Source organism: Miniopterus schreibersii (genome assembly GCF_964146895.1).
Source record: "Miniopterus schreibersii genome assembly, chromosome: 3".
Lineage (NCBI taxonomy): Eukaryota > Metazoa > Chordata > Mammalia > Chiroptera > Miniopteridae > Miniopterus > Miniopterus schreibersii.
The window spans coordinates 9,150,662-9,172,704 of NC_138103.1; the positions used below are offsets into that span (position 1 = coordinate 9,150,662).

The following is a 22,043-nucleotide window of genomic DNA, read 5'->3' on the forward strand; positions in this document are numbered from 1 at the left end:
TAATGATTACAATGCATTGTAAAACATTCAGAAGGAAAGGAGAATGTTTTGTGGACCATTTGGTTCGTGTGTGTGGCAGTTTTTAAGTTATTAGTTTTTAAAATCAGTACTTTTTAATGGAAATAACTTGACCAAAAATCTGCCATAGAATTTTGAGACCCATTAAAACAAAGTTCAGTGAGGAAAAAAAAGTCCTTTTCCAACCAAAAGTAGGAAGTACATACACTCAAAATTATGCTTAAAGGTTAGTTTAGTTTAGTTTTTTAAAGTTCAGCAAGTAGTTCTTATTTAACCCGCCCCCCCCTTTTAAATATGTGTTATTGATTTTAGAGAGAAAGGAAGGGAGAGGGAGATAGAAACATCATCAGTTGGTGCATGGGGTGATGCTCAATCCACTGAGCCACCCCAGCTGGGCTTATTTATTCCCTTTTGATCTGGGCAAATGAGTGCTCCTGTCTAAGGCTGTGGGCACTTGTGAACCAGAGGATGAAGGGCACTCAGGGCTCTTGGCCTACACTAAGCCAGGTATAAGGTCCAGTCACATTAGAGCATGAAGACCAGAGCAAATTCCTGGCCCTTTTCCAAGGGATAATGATAGAGGGTTACAGGGGCTGAAGATGGCTGCCAGAGCAGGAGGCTCCAAATGTTATTCTCTGATTTGAGGGCTCCTTTGGGCACCCCTCATTAGTTGATCTGGCAGGTGGGAGTGAGGCTATCCAGGGTCCCTCCTCCTACAGAAAGCAGCCCACTCTCCTTGGCTCCTCCCTGTAGTGACTTGAGCAGGGGTGAAAGAGGTCTAACATGTCTAAAATTAGAATCCCAAGAGGACAGGAAAGAGGAGGCAGAAAAAATATGTGAAGAAATAATAGCCAAATATTATCTTGATTGATTGATTGATTGATTGGTTTTTGAGAGAGAAACATTGATTTGTTGTTCCACTTATTTATGCATCATTGGTTGTTTTTTGTATGTGCCCTGACTGGAGATGGAACCCACAACCTTGGTGTATTGGGACGACACTAACCAACTGAGCTACCCAGCCAGGGCACGAAATATTCTCAAATTTGGTGAAAGACATTAATTTACAGATTCGAGCAGCTCAGTGAACCCTTAGAAGAATCAACAAAAAGAAAAACACACCCAGGCATATCATAGTTAACTACTGAAAACCAAACTTGAAGAGACAAGATTAAAAGCAGTCAGAGAAAAATGACTTTCCAGGGATTGACAGTTTGCATGACTTATGACTTCTCATCAGAAGCCATAGAGGTCAGAGGACAGTGGAATGTCATCGTTTTCTGTTTTTTTGTTTTTAATCTTCACCCAAGGATAGGTCTATTGATTTTTTAAAAAACATTTGTAAAAATTGATTTTACAGAGAGGAAGAGAGAGCGAGATGTGAGAGAAACATTGATCAGTTTCCTCCCATACACACTCTGACTGGGGATCAAACCTGAAACTTGGGTATATGCCCTGAATGGGAATCGAACGTGCCACCTTTTGGTGCACAGAACAACGCTCCGACCAACTGAGTCACCCAGCCACGGCCTGAATGTCATCTTTAAACTGCTGTAATAAAGAAAAAAACTGTCAATCCATGATTCGATATCCAACAAAAACGTCCTTTAAGAATGAAGACAAAGCCCTGGGTGGTGTGGCCTAGTTGGTTGGAGTGTTGTCTGTGCACCTTGTGCACCAGAAGGTTGCAGGTTTGATTCCTGTCAGGGCATGTAGGTTTTAGGTTCCACCCCTGGTGGGGCGCGTAGGGAAGGCAAGCACTTGCTGTATCTCTCTCACATTGATGTTTCTCTCTGTCTCCTTTTACTTCCTCCCTCTCTAAAGAAACATAAAAAATAAAAGATAAATACAAAGACATTTTTAGATAAAACCAAAGGTCCTAGCTGGTTTGGCTCAGTGGTTAGAGTGTGGGCCTACAGACTGAAGGGTCTCAGGTTCAATTCCTGGCAAGGGCACCTACCTCGGTTGCAGGCTCCAACGTGGCCTCCTTCTACAGGAGACAACCAATCGATGTGTCTTTCTCACGTTGGTGTTTCTCTCTCTCTCTCCCTTCCACTCTCTCTGATAAGCAATAGAAAAAATAACCTCCGGTGAGAATTAAAAAAAAGAAAGGAAACCAAGGTGTTGTCAGCCAACCTGAATGACCAAGAAAAAGCTAAAAAGGTAGATCTTATATTTCTCAACACAGAAACACACAATAATAATAATGATGATAATAAAGAGGGTGGGAGAAAACTTTTGGAGATGATGGATCTGTTTATGGCATGTATTGTCGTGATGGTTTCACGGTTCATCTCCAAACTCACCAAATCCTGCACATTAAATATATACAGCTTTTTGTTTGTCAATATTTAACGACTGCATTGGTATGAAGACGAATATAATCTACGCTGGGTTCATATTATCTATTTTTCTCTTCTGACTTTAACAGAAATTGACACATTTTTCCAGGGGCCCTGCAAGCGGAGAAGAGTCGGGCGTGGGACCGCAGCTGGTGCGGTTGGGGGTGGGGTGGGCAGGGAAGGGGCGGGGATAGATGGGGACGAGGCCGGCGCTGCCCTCCATTTGTCCGCCCCATCCTCCGTCTCTTATCCCTCGGCCCCTCCTCATTTCTTTCCTCCACCCCTGCGCCCCTCCTCCCTTTCTTCCCTCCCTGGAAGCTCTACGGTCCCGCGCACTGCGCCAGCGTTCAGCCCGCGCCCGCCGCCCGGGCGCCATGAGCGGCCTCTGCGGGCGCGCGGTGCTGCGGGAGCTGCTGTGCGGCTCCCGGGCCCGGGTCTGCAGCCTGCTGGTGCGCCCCAGCTCCGGTGAGTCGGGGGAGGGGACCGGCGGCAGGCCCCTCTCAGCCTTGGTTGGCGCACGTGAGGACCCGGCAACCCTGGGGGCGCCCTGACCCCCGCAGCCCGCCTGACTCGCTGGGCGCCGAGCGGATGGGTGTGGGGGGCGATCCGAGTGTCCGGGAAGTTGCAGGCTGGAGAGGGGCGTTCCTCGGGTTCCTGCCCGGGCCGGGTTGGGGTCCTGCACCCCTCCCCCTACCGCTCATTGCCCTCCAACTCCCCACGCCTGCCGCCCACCTCTCCAGGTTGCCTCGGGACAGAGGGACCGGGAGACTCCGGAGCAGGAGGAAGCCAGAGGCCTAGTGGCCACGTTGGGTGGTGATGGCGATCCCTTCGAGGCCGGGGCTCCTGGCGGGGAAGTCATTCTCAGCAGATGAAAACTCCTCCCACGGAACCGCTGTTCTTGGGGTGTTTTCTCCAGGCCTTAAGTCAGCCTGGCCCTTCCCTATTTGGGGCCCCGGGGCTCATATCTGTAACTGGTCCTTCACCCTAGCTGAGAGCCAGATGTCATGGTGTTCCAAACGCTGGGAAGAGTCAGCTGCCATCTTCCAAAGCCAGCCTACACAGCGGGCCCCTAGGCACTGGGTTTGGGGGGAACAAACAAGACGGGGGCGTCCCCTGGTGTGGTCACCCACGGCACAGGTTTTGGTTCATTTTCCTCCTGGGGATGGGAGAATGGCAGCTGCAGATGCGCCTGGGGACGCTGGCTGGCTCCAGCCCTACTCTCATTTCTCTGCCAGTTCTGTCTTTGAAGGACTTTGCAGGACATCCAGGGTCTGGGCTCTCTCAAAAGCACATTTGACCCTGGATCCAATGCTGAGGGTTTACAGAGCTCTAGAAGTGGCTTGGGTCTGTAGGAGGGTAATGCAGCCTCCTGTCTTCTTGGCTGTGTGGGGCAGGGCTTGGTGCTGTCCTTGGGTCTGGAAGCTGCCTGCCTTGAAACCCCACAGCAGCACAGACTTCCTGCCTGGCCCTTAAGGTCTAAGAGAAGTCCTCCAGGTTTCCTCTCCTGCAGACAGGAACCCCTCTACCTACCTTCTCAATCCCCAGGTCCCTTTTGTCCTGGTGTCCATGGCCTCCCTGGTGGGGAGAATATACTGCACTTCTCCCTGGTTCTCTGCTATTTCTTCACCTCAGACCCAGAAGATGGGCTCTGGGTCCCTGGTGATGTGGCAGGTGGTGGTTCAGACAGTGTCTGTGCTATATCATCCCCAAGGACAGGAGTCAAAAGTGAGACAGAGTCATGCTTTCTTTCCAGTGAGGCATCCCTGGGTCTTCCGGCTCTCTAAGATGCCTTCTCAGGTGACACCACCTCCATCATGGGCAGCTTCTGCTACTGCCTGGGAGGAGTTATGGCCTCTCCAACAGGTTGGAAGCCCCCAGGAACCCAGTGCCCTGGTTGTCCCTGACACGCAGCAACATGCTGGGCAGTTCCTGGCTCTGAGCACCACACTTAGCCCCTCCAGAGCTGCTCTGGTGGAGGCAGACACTAGCCCAGGTAGCAGCTGAGTCCTGGCAGGGAAACACAGGTCAGGAGACATGAAAAGGTGAGGCAGCATCCCTGAACCCTCCTTTTCTAAAGGAGGGCCCTCCTGGACCCTGGAGCGGACCCTGGTGGCCGTGAAGCCAGATGGGGTGCAGCGGCGGCTTGTTGGGGATGTGATTCGACGTTTTGAGAGGAGGGGCTTCAAGCTGGTGGGGATGAAGATGCTTCAGGTACCAGGGCTCTCCACCTATGGGTGTCCCTTAGTGCACTAGGGGGAGGGCTTCTCACGGACCTCAGGACCTCAGCCCTTCATGTCAGCCCTGCTTCAGGAGGAGCGTTCTTCCTGTTGGAAGTAGAAGGGGAGGGATGGAGAGGTGGAGGTGGCATTTGTCCTACACTGCTGTGGTTGGCATGCCAGCTCATGCAGGGCTTATCTGCAGAGTCATTGCCCCAGTGCCCAGTGGGGTTCCCTCTCCAGGGGCTCCTCTCACTCCTTCCCCCAATGCCACTCAGGCGCCAGAGAGTGTCCTTGCTGAGCACTACCATGACCTTCAGAGGAAGCCCTTCTACCCAGCCCTCATCAGCTACATGAGCTCCGGCCCCGTGGTGGCCATGGTATGGCCTGGTGGAAGGGGTGGAGGGCCCGGATTGAGCCCATAGCTGCTGAACCCTTGGTGATCCTCACTTCTCCCTACCTTTATCTCTGTGCTGCAGGTCTGGGAAGGCCCCAATGTGGTCTGCACCTCAAGGGCCATGATAGGACACACTGACTCAGCTGAGGCTGCCCCTGGCACCATTCGAGGAGACTTCAGCTTCCACATCAGCAGGTACAGGGGCCCTGGCACACTCAGTCACAAGCTGGGCGAAAGTAAAGCCAGAAGAGGCTTTTGGTGTGGGCCATCACACGTACTGCTTGCTAGTCTCAGGAGATAAAGCATTCCCTGTGTGTTGTGTATGTACTCTGCCATCATTGTCTGTTATCTAACTCTTGCCAGATACCCTGAGGGAGGACTGGTGGGAAAATTAGGCTCCCAGTAACAGTCTGGGCTGGTCCATGAGGTTGTCAGAAAGAGGCTGAGGCCAGGCTGGAACCCAGTTTTCTAGCTCCCCTCTTCTTCCTTTCCCCTCTGCATAATCACCCAGTTTGCTTCTTTGGACAGAAGGGAATCAGACCGTTCCTAGAAATCCCAAGATGCATGTCATGTTGAAGCCTGTTCCTTACCTCTGCTACTTATTACCTGGCACAGGAATGTCATCCACGCCAGTGACTCCGTGGAGGGGGCCCAGAGGGAGATCCAGCTGTGGTTCCAGAGCAATGAGCTGGTTGACTGGGCTGATGAAGGCCACCGGAGCAGCCTCTACCCAGCCTGAGCCTCAGGCTGCCCTCGGCTGCCCCAGCATCCACCCAGGACCAACTACCTCTGTCCACAAGAACTTGAGCCCATCCCTGTGCTCTGCCTATCTGTTCCAGACCACTTCCATGTTCACCTTCTGCCTCAGCCTAGAGCATTTGAGCCAACTTCATGTGCCTTTTGGTATCCTAAGCCAGTGATAGATTGGACCAAATACTTTGCATACCAAAATGCCAGACCACCTTTGGGGTGTCTCCAAAAGTGGGTAGTTTAATCTCCCCTCCTCCATAGGGGACACATTAAAATTCACTGTGCTGTGCATGGGGGTGGAGCACTCATTACTGCGGCGACTAGGTACTAAAGAGGCCTTTATCAGAGTTGTAAGCAGTTTGAGAGTAGAGATGAAGCTTACCATCTCATACACTAGTAGGGGATCAATAACTGTTGAATGTATGACTCAGAGATCCAGAGACCTCCAACCTGAAATTTGGGGGAATCAAGCTAGGCCCTGAAGCTGATGCTGTCCCAGCCCCCTATGGATCTGATTCTTCTGAAGGAGGCGCTTCCTGCCTTGGGCAGGATGAGTGTGGCAGGAAGGGGTGGCTGGGAGTTGGTAGCTGAGACCACCCTCAGAGCAGAAAGCCTGGTGACCATGGCCTCCTCGCCTTTTCATGGCTTCATGTGGCAGAGGCTGCCTGGTGTCCACTTGTTTTCATGTTGACACTACATCGCACCCCTAGTCCCCAGGTGTCTGTAGTCACTTGTGACAGGTACTGGACACTGTAGATTACACCTGCTAAGGGTGACTTGGTCCTTGTTTGATTTTTTTTTTTTTTTTTTTGCCTTCTTGATGAAGGATGCCCTGGTCCTTGCCCTGACATTTATTTCTCTCAAAATGGGTCATTTTGGGAACTGGCACTGTGAGGCAGTTGGGGCTGGGCAAGGGAGGCAAAGGCCGTTCTCATTTTCCATGGCTTTTCTGGGCTGGAGTCTCCTTCGCTCGCTCCCCTTCCTAATTTTTATGCAACAGGAGAGGGAGGTGTCTGGGAGGGAGGGCATTTAAATGCTCAGCACCTCCCAACCGGGTGTTTTAAATGCACAGCTGGGCCAGCCTGACCTTAACCCTGGAACTGAGTGTCCGCTGTGTCTAGCTGGCTGCAACCACGGTACTGACACCCAATCTTGGGGAAAGGACTTAGTCCTGTGGACGGTTTGCAGGCCCACTCACCTGGCCTCGGCCTCAGAAATCCACCTGCAGCACTGCGCTTGCGCCCTCCCGGGTTCTGGGACAGGCCTGCCTGCCCTCAGGCTCAGCGCTCCACGTGGCCTCAGCGGGCCAGACGTCCTTGAAGCTGAGGCAGCTGTGGGCGGGGCCAGCGGGGTGGGCGGGGATCCAGGGAGGAGCGAGGGGGGTGGACACGCTGCAGGGCGGGGCATCCTGAGAAGGGGGAGGAGCCATCTGTGGGCGCCCGGGTGACCTGTGGGGAGCGAGGGCGTCTGTGGGCGGGGTGGCGGCGGTGGCGGGGTGGCGGCGGTGGGCGGGGCTCTCGTCTGTGCACTCGGGGGCTGCTCGGAGGTGACGTTAGTAGAGCGCCGCTCGCCCTGGTGGTGGAAGCTGGGGTCTGATCCGAAGCAGGTCCTTGCCGTGCTCGCCGCCGCGCGCCTGCCCCGAGCGCCATGGCCCAGCCGCCGCCCGATGTCACTGAGGACGACTGTCTCCCTGAGTACCGCCACCTCTTTTGCCCCGACCTACTCCGGTGAGGGCCTAGTCCGGGCCTGCTTTCGGCGGCGTCGCAGGGAGCCGGGCCAGGGACTGGAGGCGCCCGGGGAGCAGGACCCGGGTTTGGGGCGTCCAGGTGCCCCGGTACTTTGATCTTTGCCCTGCTGAGAGCACGTTCTGCTTGTCTTGGCCAGTGCTGCTGGGTCTTGCTAATGGTAGTTCTGGGAGGGTGGGAGTGAGGCAGGCGGAGGACCGCTGGATGTTTTGAAAACATCACTCAACTTAATGAACAACTTTATGAATAGAGGATTTTAGGCTGAAATAGGATTTCTGGAAGACCCAGAAAGCCTAGGAACGCAGTCTTTAGGGTTTTATTTTACTTGTCAACAGTCTAAATTTGATGGAAGTGCCCAAGTTCATAGGGTCAAAGTCCTCCCAGAGCCGCAGCCTTCCCGCGCTCCCCAGGTAATAGGGGTATCTTTAAAAAGCCTCTTGTTTTTTCCCCCAGGGACAAAGTCGCCTTCATCACAGGTGGTGGCTCTGGGATTGGGTTCCGGATTGCTGAGATTTTTATGCGGTGAGCACTGCTCTGTTTGCTCTGTGCCCATCACTCCGTGCCCCCCCCCCCCCAGGACTGACTCTCATACCTCCCCTCTGGACCCTGGAATTCCTGGGCAAGATGGAAACCCCTCTAGGCAATGAGCCTTCTGAGAGCATCTGAAAGGGGTCAGGTGCTGTCCTAGGGTAGGCAAGACTCCAGGGTCCCCTCCTAGAAGTTAGTAGAGACTGTGTGGCTCTGGTCTCAGCACCCTCATTTATTTAAAGAGGGAGAGTTCAACAGGTTGAGGTAACTATTGCAGAGTCCCCTGCAGCCTCAGTGAGCCAGGGTCATGGAGGACCCAGTTGCATGCAGAGCAGTGTCTCTTTTTGGGAGGTTGGGGCACATTGTCTCTTGAAACAAGTTCTGTGGCCTCAGGCCCAGGTCAGCAGCTTGTCACCCCCACATGGGAGAGGCCCAGAGTGAGGCTGGGGTTTGGGGAGAGGGAGCCTGTTGATATCCTAGCAACCCTCCCCAGTTTCTCCCAGGCCCCTACTTTTCATATCAGAGAGATGAGTCCCACTGGACAAGATTTTGGGATTCATTCATTCTAGGTGAACTTGTTTTCTAAGCTGGTGGCTTTGGGCATGTTGTTTCTCTGAGCAGAGCATGGCTAGCTGGTCGGGGTCATTTTGAGGAGCAGGTAAAACCTGCTTAGCAGGTGATAGGTGCTATTGTTGCCACCACCACTGTGTGAGTTTGTCAGGAAGCGAGGCAGTGCAGGTGCCCTGACTTCAGAATGGGTTCTCTGTCCTCTCCAACATCACAGGGAGAGAGGGGCAGGGGCACACAGCCATGCCAGGGGGACCCAGCAGGCCCCATGCAGATGCGTGGGCCCCCACTTAATGCTCGCAGCTGCTTTGGTGCTGTGCCCACGGTGTTTGGGGCAGGGCCTGTATCCTGGTGCCAGAGAGGCCAATCCAGAAACCCTGGGGATGGGACTGATGGCATCCACCTGAAGTCCCACAAGAGTGGCTTAGCCCTGCTCAGACCCCTGTGTCCTCTACCGGCTGTACGTTCAGCCCTGGGCTGGTGCTTCAGCCCGAGAGACCGTTGAGGGAGGGCGCTCTGCTTAGAGCTCTGGGCAGGAGCCCGCCTGGGTGTATCCCTTGCACCTTACCACCCTCACTCCTGCGCTCTGGCTTTGCAGGCACGGCTGCCACACTGTCATCGCCAGCAGAAGCCTTCCAAGAGTGTCAATGGTGAGGGAGGGCCTCTACTGTGCATCTCATCTATGGGTGGCTGTGGAGACCCAGAGCCTGAACCTGGAGGGTCCTGAGGCCCAGAGGATGTTGACACCAAAAGCTGGTCCTCTTCCAAATATCAAGCTTCAGTGGAAGTTGCCTCTCAGGGCTACCCCTGGCTTTTAAAAAAATTAATTATTGGGTCTTGTGAGTGACCCTCATGTTGACTGGTACTGACACCAACAGAGATTTCTGAGCTCACCTGGGTTATAATAGTGGTCCACATGTCCCAGGAGGAAAGTCTCACCACTGTCACAGTGGGTCTCTGGGCAGGGACTGGAGTTCAGCTAGAGTTGCCGCTGACCCATGACCAGTGGCCTGGAAGGTGATGTGGAGGGAGGAACCTAGGGCTGGTGGTGGGGCAGAGAGTGTTGAATTTCTTAGAAACGTCCACCAGAGGTTGTGGACCCAGAGAGTAACTGCCTGCCAGCCGCATTTCCCGAGTGGAGTCCAACAACAAACCCTGGCTTCCCAGCAGAACCTGGGCACATCCTCAGATTCTGAAGGGCTGTTCCCTCCAGGCTGAGGCTACTCGGCCGCTACCCACCTCTACTCTTTCTTCCTGTCTGGCTTCTAGGCTGCCAGAAAGCTGAGTGCTGCCACTGGCCAGCGGTGCCTCCCTTTATCTATGGATGTCCGAGATCCCCCAGCCATCATGGCTGCCGTGGACCAGGCACTGAAGGAATTTGGGAAAATTGACATTCTCATAAACTGTGAGTCACTGTTAAGGTAGGCCAGGGGTTTTCTGATGAGTCAACAATACTAGACCTTCCTTCTTGGAGGTCCCAGAACTTCTGCCCTGGGCTCCAGGCCACTATCTTGGCCCAACTTTGTTCCTTCCAAGTCATTGCAGTGTGAACTCAGCTGAGTCAGAGTCAGAGGCAGTTTTAAGCCTCCTTCCCTGTCCAGCTTGGGCCACCCTGAAGTTTCTATGCTCTAACTGCTGAGGGCTCCAGTACCATCTGTATCTCCTTCCATTCCGCAGGTGCGGCTGGAAACTTTCTGTGCCCGGCTAGTGCGTTGTCCTTCAATGCCTTCAAGGTCGTGATGGACATTGACACCTTGGGCACATTCAATGTGTCTCACGTGCTCTACAAGAAGTTCTTCCGGGTGAGTGTTCTCTGGCCGGGGCCTCTCCTCTTATGGTGGTCTACTCACTGACAACCCCCTCCTCCATCCCTTGCAGGACCATGGAGGAGTAATCGTGAACATCACTGCAACGCTGGGTGCCCGGGGGCAGGTGCTCCAAGTGCACGCAGGCTCTGCCAAGGCGGCTGTGGGTATGATTCCCCATCTAGTCTGCTCTCCTGGATTCCTTAAGGTCCCTCTCTTGCCTGTCTGTGGAAGCCAGCAGTGTCCGAGTCGGCAGTGGAGAGGCCCAGCCCTGACCCTGAGTCCTCACTTTAATCCAGGCCAGCCTAGAAGGCATAGCAGCCCTGCATTCTTTCTCATGCCTGCCTGCCTTCCATACAGATGCAATGACGCGGCACTTGGCTGTGGAGTGGGGTCCCCAGAACATCCGAGTCAACAGCCTTGCCCCGGGCCCTATCAGTGGCACGGAGGGGTTCCGGCGGCTAGGTAAGGCTCTCAGGAAGCCCAGCCCCCTTGGATGCTCCCCTAGGTACAGGTCACACAGTGCCTCCATGGGCTCCCCTCCCACCTGGCCGGGACAAGCCTGGGGCAAGTGCCAAGTCATCATGGCTCCCTGGGGCTGGCAAAGAGTCTGTTCTCAGGTCAGGTCAGAGCTATTTTTGGTTAGCACACAGCTGCAATGAACTAAGGGTCAACCAGACTTGAGAAGCTGTTCCCTTGAGGTAGAGGCCACAGGGCTACTGGCCTTGATGTGTGAGTCGGACACAAAGGGGCTTCCGTTGAAGCTTCCAGAACCTTGGCAGGGTATACATCAAAAAGCCCTATGCTGGTTCTTTGTCAGTGTTACTCGGTACCTGGCCTGTTTCTGCTCCACCAGGATAATGCTAACAGTGCCTGCAACATTCTCGGATGTGGTTTAGGGAAAGCTGGACAGGGGAGGGTGGAGGGCCTTGGCATCCTGGGGCTCACAAAGGTTGACCTCCCAGGTGGCCCCCAGGCCAACAAGATCCTGGCCAGCCCCCTGCAGAGGCTGGGGAACAAGACGGAGATCGCCCATAGCGCACTCTACCTGGCCAGCCCTTTGGCATCCTACGTGACAGGGGCCTTGCTGGTGGTTGACGGCGGGGTGTGGCTGACGTTCCCTAACGACATCAAGTTGCTGGAAGATTTCGCATCCTTCTCTGCTAAGCTCTAGGTGATGTGCCACTCCTACCTTCTGGGGGTCACTTGGGTCCATGGCCCGCTTCCCAAAACCCCCATCTGGTGGGCTTTTGGTCACTATCTGGGCCCTGATGTGTTTCCTTTCAATTCTTTGGGCATATTTCTAGATGTGTTCTTGGGCACATTTGGGCTTCCATTACCCCAACAGACCAGGCCATATGTAGTACAAGACTGGGAAGGGGTCTTGGGTGGTGCTGGGAGGGGTCCCAGCCAATGAAGCTGTACCCCAGATCTCAGGGCCCTCCTACAAACTAGTGTTGGCATGGCTTGCCTGGGAGACAGGAAGCCTCTCTTTGGGAACTCCCCTGGGTGACCCTCTCTGGAGGCCTGAGGGCTGTCTGAGCCCATGGGAGGGTGCCATTGCTCTCTGCCTTCCCTCCCTTCCCCCACCAGTCCCAGTGGTATGGCTGGTCCATGAGTCCCACTCATCCTGATTCTCTGAGCAGCAGCTTCCTCTGAGGAAGGCTGAGGCCCTGCTCATGTCTCTGAACACCTATGCTCGCTGAACCTCTTGGGTCCCCATCACAAGGTGGTAGTGGAATGTTCTAGGACTTTGGCTGTTTCTTTTCCCATCTGAAGGGGTGGGTATGGTGAAGGGATAGCCCAGGAGTTCACAGTTCAGTCACACTGTGAAACCAAGTTTGGAGCAGGGTTTCTATGGTAATCCCCCCTCCCATCTTCCCTGGAGATGGGTTTGTGAGCACAGGTGATGTTGAGAAGCCCCTCTTCTAAGGCCCTCTGTGGTTTAGTTGCCATCAGACATGTTCTGAGTGCCTGTGGGCCACCGGGCAACTGGAGGTGGGGTGTAGGGGGGATCCTGGGGCTGGTAAACCAGTCACTGGGGTAAGGAGCACTCATCTAGGGGAGCTCTGGAAGAGGGCAGAAGGGGACTGCTGATGTCTGCCACCCCCAGTGGATACACAAGGCTTGGCTGCCCACTGCCTTCTCCCAGCCACTTGTGGGTACTGCCCAGGTGGCAGATACAGCCCCCTAGGCTGTGCAGGAGATGGGCCCTGGTGCCCTTCAGTTCTCTGTGACCTTGGTGTCTGCTGGCATTTCTGACAGGAGCTGGACAGCTGAGGAAAAGAAGGCATTCTGAAGGAGAACCTGGTCTGCAACCCACTCTTGGATTCCTGGGATCTACCTCTCACCCAGCTGAGAACTCCAAACCAACCACCCTGGCAGAGCAGCTGAAGCAGAGACTGACCCCTCCTCTGGGAGCTGTGCTGTGTCCACATTTCCTTCCCATGGCCCCATCTCCTGTGCATGGGTGGGAGTGACCAGGCAGTGAGGCCAGCCTGTTGACTGCCCACACCACACAGATGTCTGCCAGGGGGTGGTCAGCATTCCAGAGTTCCGAGAGTGGGGATGCAGACCAGTTGCTGGGGTATGCACCTCACCCCCTGACCTAGGGTTAGGGACTATCCTGTCCTGCCTAGTCCCAGCCTGGGCTGGCATCCTGCCTGTTTCCAGTGGATGTGCCAAGGTTCAATGCCCTCAAAGCTGTAGGTTGGCCCTCTGGCTAGGCACACACAGTTCCACCCCTCCCTGTTGGTACCACCCATTTGTATAAGCACAGGTCCTAGAGCTTTGCCAGAAAATGCATTTCCTTAAAGAATAATATTTTTACTGCAAAACATCTATTCATTGGACTTCGCAAAAGTTTTTAGAAGGAAAAGGAAGATACTTGAAGCGAATCACTGGTGATCTGGTCAGTTAGAGGTAGGGGATGTGTCTTCCTGTGAAGAGTTTAAAAAATGTATCCTACCTAGTGCTGGAAGACCCTGCAAGGTCCCTGTTTGCTCTTGGTCAGTTCCCTGTGCCATTAGAGGGCTGAGTGTGAGCCCTTTCCCCCAGAGGACCACGCTCACTTGTCCCTTGTTCAATTCTCTTCATTCTATGAAAAGAAACCACCTCTTCTCCACAGGTGCAAGGAAATGACAGGGAAACCCCTGGACCATCCCAGCTGGTAGGCCACCTGGCAGAGGAAGCACCTTTTGCTATTTAAAGATGCTCCTTGTCAGAGAGACCAAAATGTGGTGGCATCAATTTCACCAGGAAGGCAGAATGGGCCCTTATGATGCTGCTGGGGGGACAAGACAAATGAGTGAAAGCAGTTACTGGGGAGATCCACCAGTGAGAGGCAGAGGCTATCCTGAGACCACCCCCACCCCCATATGCAGAGAAATTGGGCCTGCTGTCCTAAGGAGCAGGCCCTGGGGTATGGCCTGAGGAGGGTGAGTGTCCCACCATCAATGACTAGGCTCTGCTGCTTTTGAAGGTTGGGATGCACAGTTGAGGTGCACGTTCCAGGGGTAAGCCTTTTCTTACTGTATTAGCGTGCTCCAGAGAAACAGAACCAATAGAATATATACAGATATATATGGGATTTATTAAAGGGATTAAATAGGAGGCTGAGGAGTCCCATGATCTGTAAGCAGGAGACCCAAGAGAGCCGATGGTGTAATTCAGTCAGGGTCAAAAGCCTGAGAACCAGGAATCTGATGGCCAAGGGCAAAAGAGAGGTAGAGAGAATTCTGCCATCAGTGGATTGGATTAGATGATGCCACACACAATGGTGAGGGTGGATCTTCACTCAGTCTACTATGCTAATCTCTTCCAGAGACACCCAGCTATTTGAGCATCCCTTTGTCCAGTCAAGTTGACACATAAAATTAATCATCACAGCCCTGGCTGTTGAGGGGGACAAGCCCTAGGGGGACAAGAGAGTGGTTAGAGTGTCTGCCCATGCACTGAAGGTTCTCCAGTTCAGTTCCTGATCGAGGGTATGTACCTGGGTTGCAGGTCCATCCCCAGCCCTGGTTGCAGCACGTGCAGGAAGCAACAAATTTATGTGTCTCTCTCACATCAATGTCTCTCTCTCTTTCTCTCTCCCTTCCACTCTCTCTAAAAATCAATGGGAAAAAAAAATCCTTGGGTGGGGATTAACAAAAAAGCCTGTCTCCCTGGTTCATCACCTACATGTGGTGGTCAATTTGGTGATGAGAACTCAGCCTCTGGCTCAGTTTACAAGCCCAGGCTGTCATCCTGCAGGTATGGGATGACTACTAGGGACTCGGGTCAGCAGGCATCACTTACAGGCTGGTGAGGGCCAGGTGCACAGGTGTGACATCAGTCCCAGCAGTGGCACTTGAGCTTGGTGGCAACTAGCAGATAACTAAGTTATCCCCTTTCACATTAATCTCTAAAATGCCCCTAGAATATGCCAAGTTTTCTGAAAGGAAGGATACTTTTTTTATATGTGAACCCTAGTCAGAGTTTTCTTAAGCCTTAGCCTTGGGAGCTGATTTACGGGTCCTACCAACTCGGTTCCCCCTTCGATGGGGTGAGGGTGTTTTACTTTCATCCTTTCAAAACTATACATGCCTGGCTGGTGTGGCTCAGCAGTTGAGCATTGACCTATGATCCAGGAGACCGCCGGTTCGATTCCTGGTCAGGGCACATGGTTGTGGGCTCAATCCCCGGTGGGGGACATGCAGGAGGCAGCCAATCAATGACTCTCTCATCGATGTTTCTATTTCTTGCCTTCTTCTCTCTGAAATAAAAAAAGATGTTTTTTATTTATTAAAAACTATACATAAAACATCAGCCAAAGCAGAGGGCTGCTAAGCACAAAAAGACTACCACTTGGAGTATGGCCTTGTAACCCCTTTTCCATGTCTTTTTTTTTTTTTTTAAAAAAAAGTCTTTATTGACTTCAGAGAGAGGGAGAGAGAGAGAGAAACATCAATGATGAGAGTCAATGACCGGCTGCCTCCTACACGCCCTCTACTGGGGATTGAGCCCGCAACCCAGGCATGTGCCCTGACAGAATCGAACCGGGATCTTCTAGATCATAAGTTGATGTTCAACCACTGAGCGACGCCAGACAGGCCTTTTCCATGTCTTCATCTTCTCAGGGGGCAGATGCACATGTTGAAAAGCATTGTACGCTGTATTTGTTGAATGAATAAATGAACAGCCTGCTATGCTGTTGTGAGTCACACAGGTTATTACTGAGATGTTGCTATAATGCAATGAATATCTGGGTTCATTCATTTTCTTTCTTTTTTTAAAAAATATATCTTTATTGATTTCAGAGAGAGGAAGGGAGAGAGAGAGATAGAAACATCAATGATGAGAGAGTCATTGATTGGCTTTCTTCTGCATGCCCCCCACTGGGGATCAAGCCCACAACCCGAGCATATGCCCTGACTGGGATTTGAACTGGTCAATGCTCAACCACAAAGCCACACCAGCCGGGCTGGGCTCATTCACTTTTGTATTTACAGAAAGCAAAGAAAATCTTAAAATTGCCTTAAATAACCAGTGCTCATTTGAGGGCATTTCTCTCTGCTGACTCCTGTTCCCATGGTAACCTGGTTAAATTAGACTGACTTGCATGTGCTAGCTTTGTCTTTCAGGTCACTTCTGGAGGACCTGGAGGTTAGACACCTAGTGCTAATGCTGGTCTTCCAAATGCCAGACTCAGGCCACATTGTTTTCTCAATTGCTGGGTTGTCATACCCCTCACCCCGCCCCACCGTCGCTCAGAGTCATTCCCCTCCTTCCCCCTGTCCCCCTTCTGTCTTCCTCTCCCCTTTCCTTCCATGCGTACTGAGCCCATACTTTGTCCAGTACGCTGACTGGGAACTCAAACAGGATTCTGACTCTCCTAAACTTCCCTGCTTCCTGTCCTCACTGAGAGAAGCAGGAAGAGATGAGGAATCCCTGAGAATCTCAACAGTTTGAGGCTCAGCAGATGTTCCTCTGTCCTCTGACCCTCACATCATTTTATCTATCCTATGGGTCAGATCAAGACCCCACCCTGGGCTTCCAGTTCAGGTGAGCATCTTTTGTTCCCTTGTTCTACCCAGTGCTGCAGCTGGACAACAACGTCCTCTTGAGCAGGGCAAATGGGCTCTCTGGGCTCAGGGCTTCCCATTCTGGGAAGGGGCTGGGCATGGGCCCCTTGGATATTTCCCTTGGGATGCTTAAGTTGGTCTCTGTTGGACGCATTTGGCAGAAACCTACTCTGGCTGTTCAGATCCAAACAGAGGGAATGCATGAGGAGGATCCTGGCTGCAAGGGTAGAATGCTCTGGAGCTCCAGGACAAAGCTTGGAGCCAGGGCCCTGAGGCCCCTTTTCTCTCAACTTCACCTGACCCTGTGAGCCAGTAGCTTCCCCTCCCTGCATATCAGCTGTCTCCATATGCTGGTCCCATTGCCATGTGCATAAACTATAGCCCAGTCCCTTGAAAAAAGACAGAGTTCCTTCTGTCAGACTCAAGCCCAAATTCCTGAAGAAATGTGTTTGTTCACTTGGTTTGGGTCAGGCGTCGGGCTCTTGCTCATTAAGCCGTGGCCAAGGATTGATCACATCAGACAAACACGACAAGTCCCACTACAGTCATGGGCTTGAATGGAGAGAGGCTGCTTCTAGAAAATGTGTTATATTAGACCATTCCATATGGGTCCTGAGTCACACCAAACAAACTCACTAAAGACCGATGTGTAGGTCTTGGTCAAATAGCTCAGTTGTTTAGAGCATCCTTCCAATACAGCAAGGTCATGGGTTCGATCTCTGGTCAGGGCACATACAGGAATCAACCAATGGCCCTGGCTGGTATTGCTAAGTGGTTGGATCGTTGGCCTACACACCGAAGGGTCTCAGGTTTAATTCCCTGTCAAAAGCATGTGCCTGGGTTTCGGGTTCAATCTCCAGCAGGGCACCTGCGGGGGCAACTGGTCGATGTGTCTCTCTCACGTTGATGTTTCTCTCTCTCTCCCCCTCCCTCCTTCCCACTCTCTCTGAAAATCAACGGAAGAATATCCTCAGGAGAGGATTGCCAAAAAGAAAAAAAAGGAATTGACCAATGAATTCATAAGTGGAACAACAAATCGATGTTTCTCTCAAATCAATAAATTAAAAAAAGACCAATTTGTAGCCCAGTAAGCCAATAACGTGTGTGTGTGTGTGTGTGTGTGTGTGTGTGTGTGTGTGTGTACACTCCTTTTCAGTGACTGGATGAATCTCAGGTCCCCGTCTCAGGTGAAACCGAAAGGCCACTTGGGAGATGGCAGAGGTAGCCTAAGTCTGATGATCTCCACGTGCTTCCCATTTATATCCTGGGAGCAGGACTCTGCCTGACTCAGCTCTTCTGTGTTAGGGACCGCGGTGGAGAACGGATCCTTCTTTGGACTTTCGTTTTTCTTGCTCATGTTAATGGAACCCTGGAGTGAAACAGGCCCCATAAGGCATTGCTGCTTTCCTGTTTAACACTGGATTCTGGTTTAGGTCTCTGGAATTAGACCCCAGGTCACCTTGTTAGCAGGCAGAGGTTTATAGGACTCTTTAGTCTTTATTTACTGGTTATCTCTTGCATTGTTTTCTCAGATGACAAACATAATCAGCGTGGACTTCACTAATTGAACTCTTAGAGGATAACATTATGTCCAGGTTTGGGAAATTTTTGGAGTACCTCATGACATCCGTTTGTCAGAGTATCTCGATAAGACATTACCTGGCAGGTGTCTGTTGAAGAAGGAACGAGAAATACGCAGAATTAACTTTTAACTTTTCCATCATCACAGGTAATTTGGACAATTTTTACACAATGGGATGAGAATGATGCAGATTAGATCACCTCTGTGGAAAATGTGACCGGACGCTAAAAAAAGGAAGTTCTAAATCCATATACAAACTTCTTACTGCCCTCAGGGCCGTTCCCCCAGGTATGATTTTGGTTGCAGGGGAGGTGTGGTGGGTGCAGAATGTGGGCTACAAAGTGGGCTATGAAGCACTCCGGGCACAGTGGGGATTAGAGATGCCAGCAACTTCCGAGTGAAATGGCAAAATAGGAAAATCATCTAAACTTTGATTGAATCTGAAGGAATTATATTGTGCCTTTCAAACTCATATTTTATTTTTACTCTAAGAAATGTACTTTACTAAATTTGAAGGTGAAAAAAATCCTATCCCGCTGAATAAAATATCAGTAAACACGAGTGTGGATCTGTGCTCTCAACTGCTGGAGGCTACAGGGGGAGAGTGTGATCTAGATCTAAAATTGACTTCTCTTTACAAAATGTTAATTTTGTTTCCAAAATTGGAAATTAAAAATATTTGGCTGGTGCCTGGCCAGGGTGGCTCAGGTGGTTGAGCCTTGTCTGTGCACTGAGATGTTGCCAGTTCGATCCCCAGTGGGTGGATGTTTCTCTTTCACATCGATGTTTCTCTCTCCCCCTCCCTTCTTCTCTTTAAGCACGTCCTTAGAGTGGATTAGTGAGGATTAAAGTATATATAAATTTGGCTGGCAGTCTTTGTTTATAGCTTGATTGAAATATAATTGACATACAATAAACTGTACTTATGTAAAGCATATAATTCTTTTCATCTTTTTTAAAAATCCTCACCTGATGTTATTTTTTTCATTGCTTTTCAGAGAGAGTAGAAGCAGGGAGGAGAGAGAAACATTGATGTGAGAGAGACACACCCATTTTTTCTCTGCCACACGTGCCCGACCGGGGCCGGGGATTGAGCCTGCAACCAAGGTACGTGCCCTTGGCTGGAATCGAACCCGGGACCCTTCAGTCTGCAGGCTTACACTAACCACTGAGCCAAACCTGCTAGGGCTATAAAGTGTGTAACTGATGAATTCTGACATATGTCTGTACCTGTGCAGCCATCACAACAATCACAATAAGGAACATATCCACCACCTGCAAAACATTTCCTCCATTCCCTTGGTAATCTACCCCCCACCCCCCTTACCCTTACCCTCAGGTGACAGTGGGGAAGAAGTGGTGAGCTATCCAGGATGACAGCTCAGGTCCTGGGAGGGCAAGACCAGCCAGAAGGGGGTGGCCATGTAGTAGAAAAAGTTCCATGAGAAGGGGAATCAAGAAATCTGGCTGAGCCTGGCTGGGTGTGGCTCAGCGGTTGAGCGTCGACCTAGGATCCAGGCTATCGGGGTTCGATTCCTGGTCAGGGCACATGTCCAGGGTGCAGGCTCAATCAATGACTCTCTCATCATTGATGTTTCTACCCCCTCTCTCCCTCTCCTTTCCTCTCTCTGAAATCAATAAAGATATATTAAAAAAGAAAAAAAAAAGAAATCTGGCTGAAAGGTGGGAATAGTAGGAAGAGGCGCTGGGCACTCAGCTGGGTCCAGGACCCCTTTTTAGGGGGCCCAGTGCAGGCTGTTCAGTGGCCCTGCTCCTTCCTCACCCTGACCCGTCACCCTGGCACCCCTCTTCTTTCTCTAGAAAAGAGCTCAGTCCCTCTCCTGTTGTGTCCATCTCCAGGGCAACCAAGGCTACCCCTGGCCAGCTGCCCCAAACCACCCTGCGGGAGGCTCCCACATGACCACTGGAGGCTCAGCCCTGAACATGGTGCTCTGGGACACAAGGCTCTCTACAAGCAGCAATGTCCAGCCCCACATGGCCCTCGGTGCTCATTGAGAGAAGGGCCTGCCACAGACACATCTGGACTTGTCTCTTTGGGAGGGGGACTTCTTCAGATAGCTCCCCAGAACCTGGTCCCCAACTCTCTGATCTGGGTTCCTAATATCAGTTCACTTTTGATACAAATTATTTTCAAATACCACAGTCCGGCAGGTGTGGCTCAGTGGTTGAGCATTGACCTATGAACTAGGAGTTCTAGGTTCGATTCCTGGTCAGGGCACATGTCCGGGTTTCGGACTCATCCCCAGAGGGGGCATGCAGGAGGCAGCCGATCGATGTTTCTCTCTCATCGATGTTTCTATCTCTCTATCCCTCTCTCTTCCTTTCTCTAAAAAAATCAATTAAAAAAAATTACAACAAAATGGCTGATAGAGGTTACCTTACAAATAGGTGGGGAAAGAACAGATAGTCTGGGGGAAACTGGCTCATTAGGTGAGAAAAATAAAATCAGGTCCCTACCTTACATTACATTGAAACAGAAAAACTCCAAATGGATTAAAGACATAGAGTGAACGGGAAAACTATAAATATAGGCAAATATCTTTGAGACTGGGTGATGATTTATTTACTTAATTTTAAAAGTGTTTAATTATGAAATTATTAAAATATGTGGACAATATTTAATAACAAGAAAAAACAAGACACACCCATGTATTCCCCACCGGTTTCACCAGGTGTTGATCCTTTGCCCTGTTTGCTCCCAATCTGCCTGTCTTGTAAGGAAATAAATCTTATAGGTAGAGCTAAATTTCACCTTTCACCCCTTTCTTCTTCTGTCCCCCTCAATAGAATTCCCATGCTTGTTTTGGTATTTTTACTACAAATAAAGGTGTTTAAAAACAATAGATGTCATTGAGGGTGTGCTTTTAGACTCTGCAAAAATGCTGTTACACAGTTCTGTAACTTCGTTTTCGCTTGTTTTAGAAGTCTGCTCATGTCGAGGTGGCAGATGGGGTTCATTCTGGGAAACGACTGCATAGTGTTCCATTACAATAGGTTACACCTCAGCCATTCAGCAGTCTCTTCACGGAACCATGAAAACCAGTTGCTGCAAGAACATCTCCTTCCTGTCTCCTCATGAACCTGTCCTGGAAGGTACAGAAGTGCAAGTGCTGTATTAGTAATGTGAATCCCTGTACTCTGCTGGGATCAGACTTAACTTTCACTCTGATTGGTGTCAAATGCTATCTTTATTCATTCCTTTGAGTACCAATGGGGTTCGGCATCTTTTTTATGTTTACTGGCCACTTGAGTTTCCTCCTCTGGGGCTGCTTGTTCATATTCATTGCTCACTTTTTTTACTGGGTAGCTGTTCTTTCACTGGTTTTTGAGGACTTCTTTGTGTATTCTGGAAATGAACCCTTGTTCTAAATCTCCTTCCAGTTGCTATGGAGTGAATTGTGTTCCTCAAATCCATTAGTTGAAGCCCTAACCCCCAATTCGATGGTATTTGGAAATGGAGCTTTTGGGAGGTAATTAGGGTTACATGAAGTCATGTGGGTGGGGCCCCAATGATGAAGTTAGTGGCTTTGTAAGAAGAAGTACCCGGTCAGCATGGCTCTGCGGTTGAGCATTGACCTATGACCCAGGAGATCATGTTCATATTCCTGGTCAGGGCACATGCCGAGGTTGCTTGCTCGGTCCCTGGTAAGGGGCATGCAGGAGACAGCAGATCAATGACTCTCATCACTGATGTTTCTCTCTCTCTCTCTCTCTCTCCCTCTTCCTCTCTCTGAAATCAATAAAGACATATATATATTTTTTAACTTAAAAAAAAGAAGAGGAAGAGAGAGAAATGGCTCTCTCTCCCAGGCGAGGATACACCTAGAAGGAAGCCCTCATAAGCCAAGAAAAGAGCTCTTAACAGGAACAGATTTGCTGCCATCTTGATGTTGGACTTCTCAGCTTCCAGAATTATGAAAAATAAATGTCTGTTGTTTAAGCCACCCAGTACACGGTATTTGGTTATAGCAGGCTAAGACACCAGTGTATGATGTTTTTTATCAAAC

General features: G+C 51.0%; 2 protein-coding genes across 2 annotated transcripts; both read left to right on the plus strand.

The window, feature by feature from the left end:
• The first annotated feature begins 2,514 nt into the window (after positions 1-2,514).
• Positions 2,515-6,012, plus strand: NME4 (NME/NM23 nucleoside diphosphate kinase 4). Its single transcript, XM_081133702.1, has 5 exons — positions 2,515-2,825; positions 4,438-4,571; positions 4,855-4,956; positions 5,056-5,168; positions 5,589-6,012. Exons 1-5 carry the CDS (start codon positions 2,555-2,557, stop codon positions 5,710-5,712), a joined length of 744 nt encoding a protein of 247 aa, XP_080989828.1. The 5' UTR covers positions 2,515-2,554; the 3' UTR covers positions 5,713-6,012.
• A 1,111-nt stretch (positions 6,013-7,123) lies between these two features.
• DECR2 (2,4-dienoyl-CoA reductase 2) lies at positions 7,124-20,877 on the plus strand. Its single transcript, XM_081131411.1, has 11 exons — positions 7,124-7,450; positions 7,922-7,990; positions 9,162-9,213; positions 9,833-9,968; positions 10,241-10,365; positions 10,442-10,535; positions 10,729-10,833; positions 11,334-11,542; positions 12,634-18,303; positions 19,014-19,122; positions 19,876-20,877. Exons 1-8 carry the CDS (start codon positions 7,371-7,373, stop codon positions 11,540-11,542), a joined length of 870 nt encoding a protein of 289 aa, XP_080987537.1. The 5' UTR covers positions 7,124-7,370; the 3' UTR covers positions 12,634-18,303; positions 19,014-19,122; positions 19,876-20,877.
• The last annotated feature ends 1,166 nt before the right edge of the window (positions 20,878-22,043 follow it).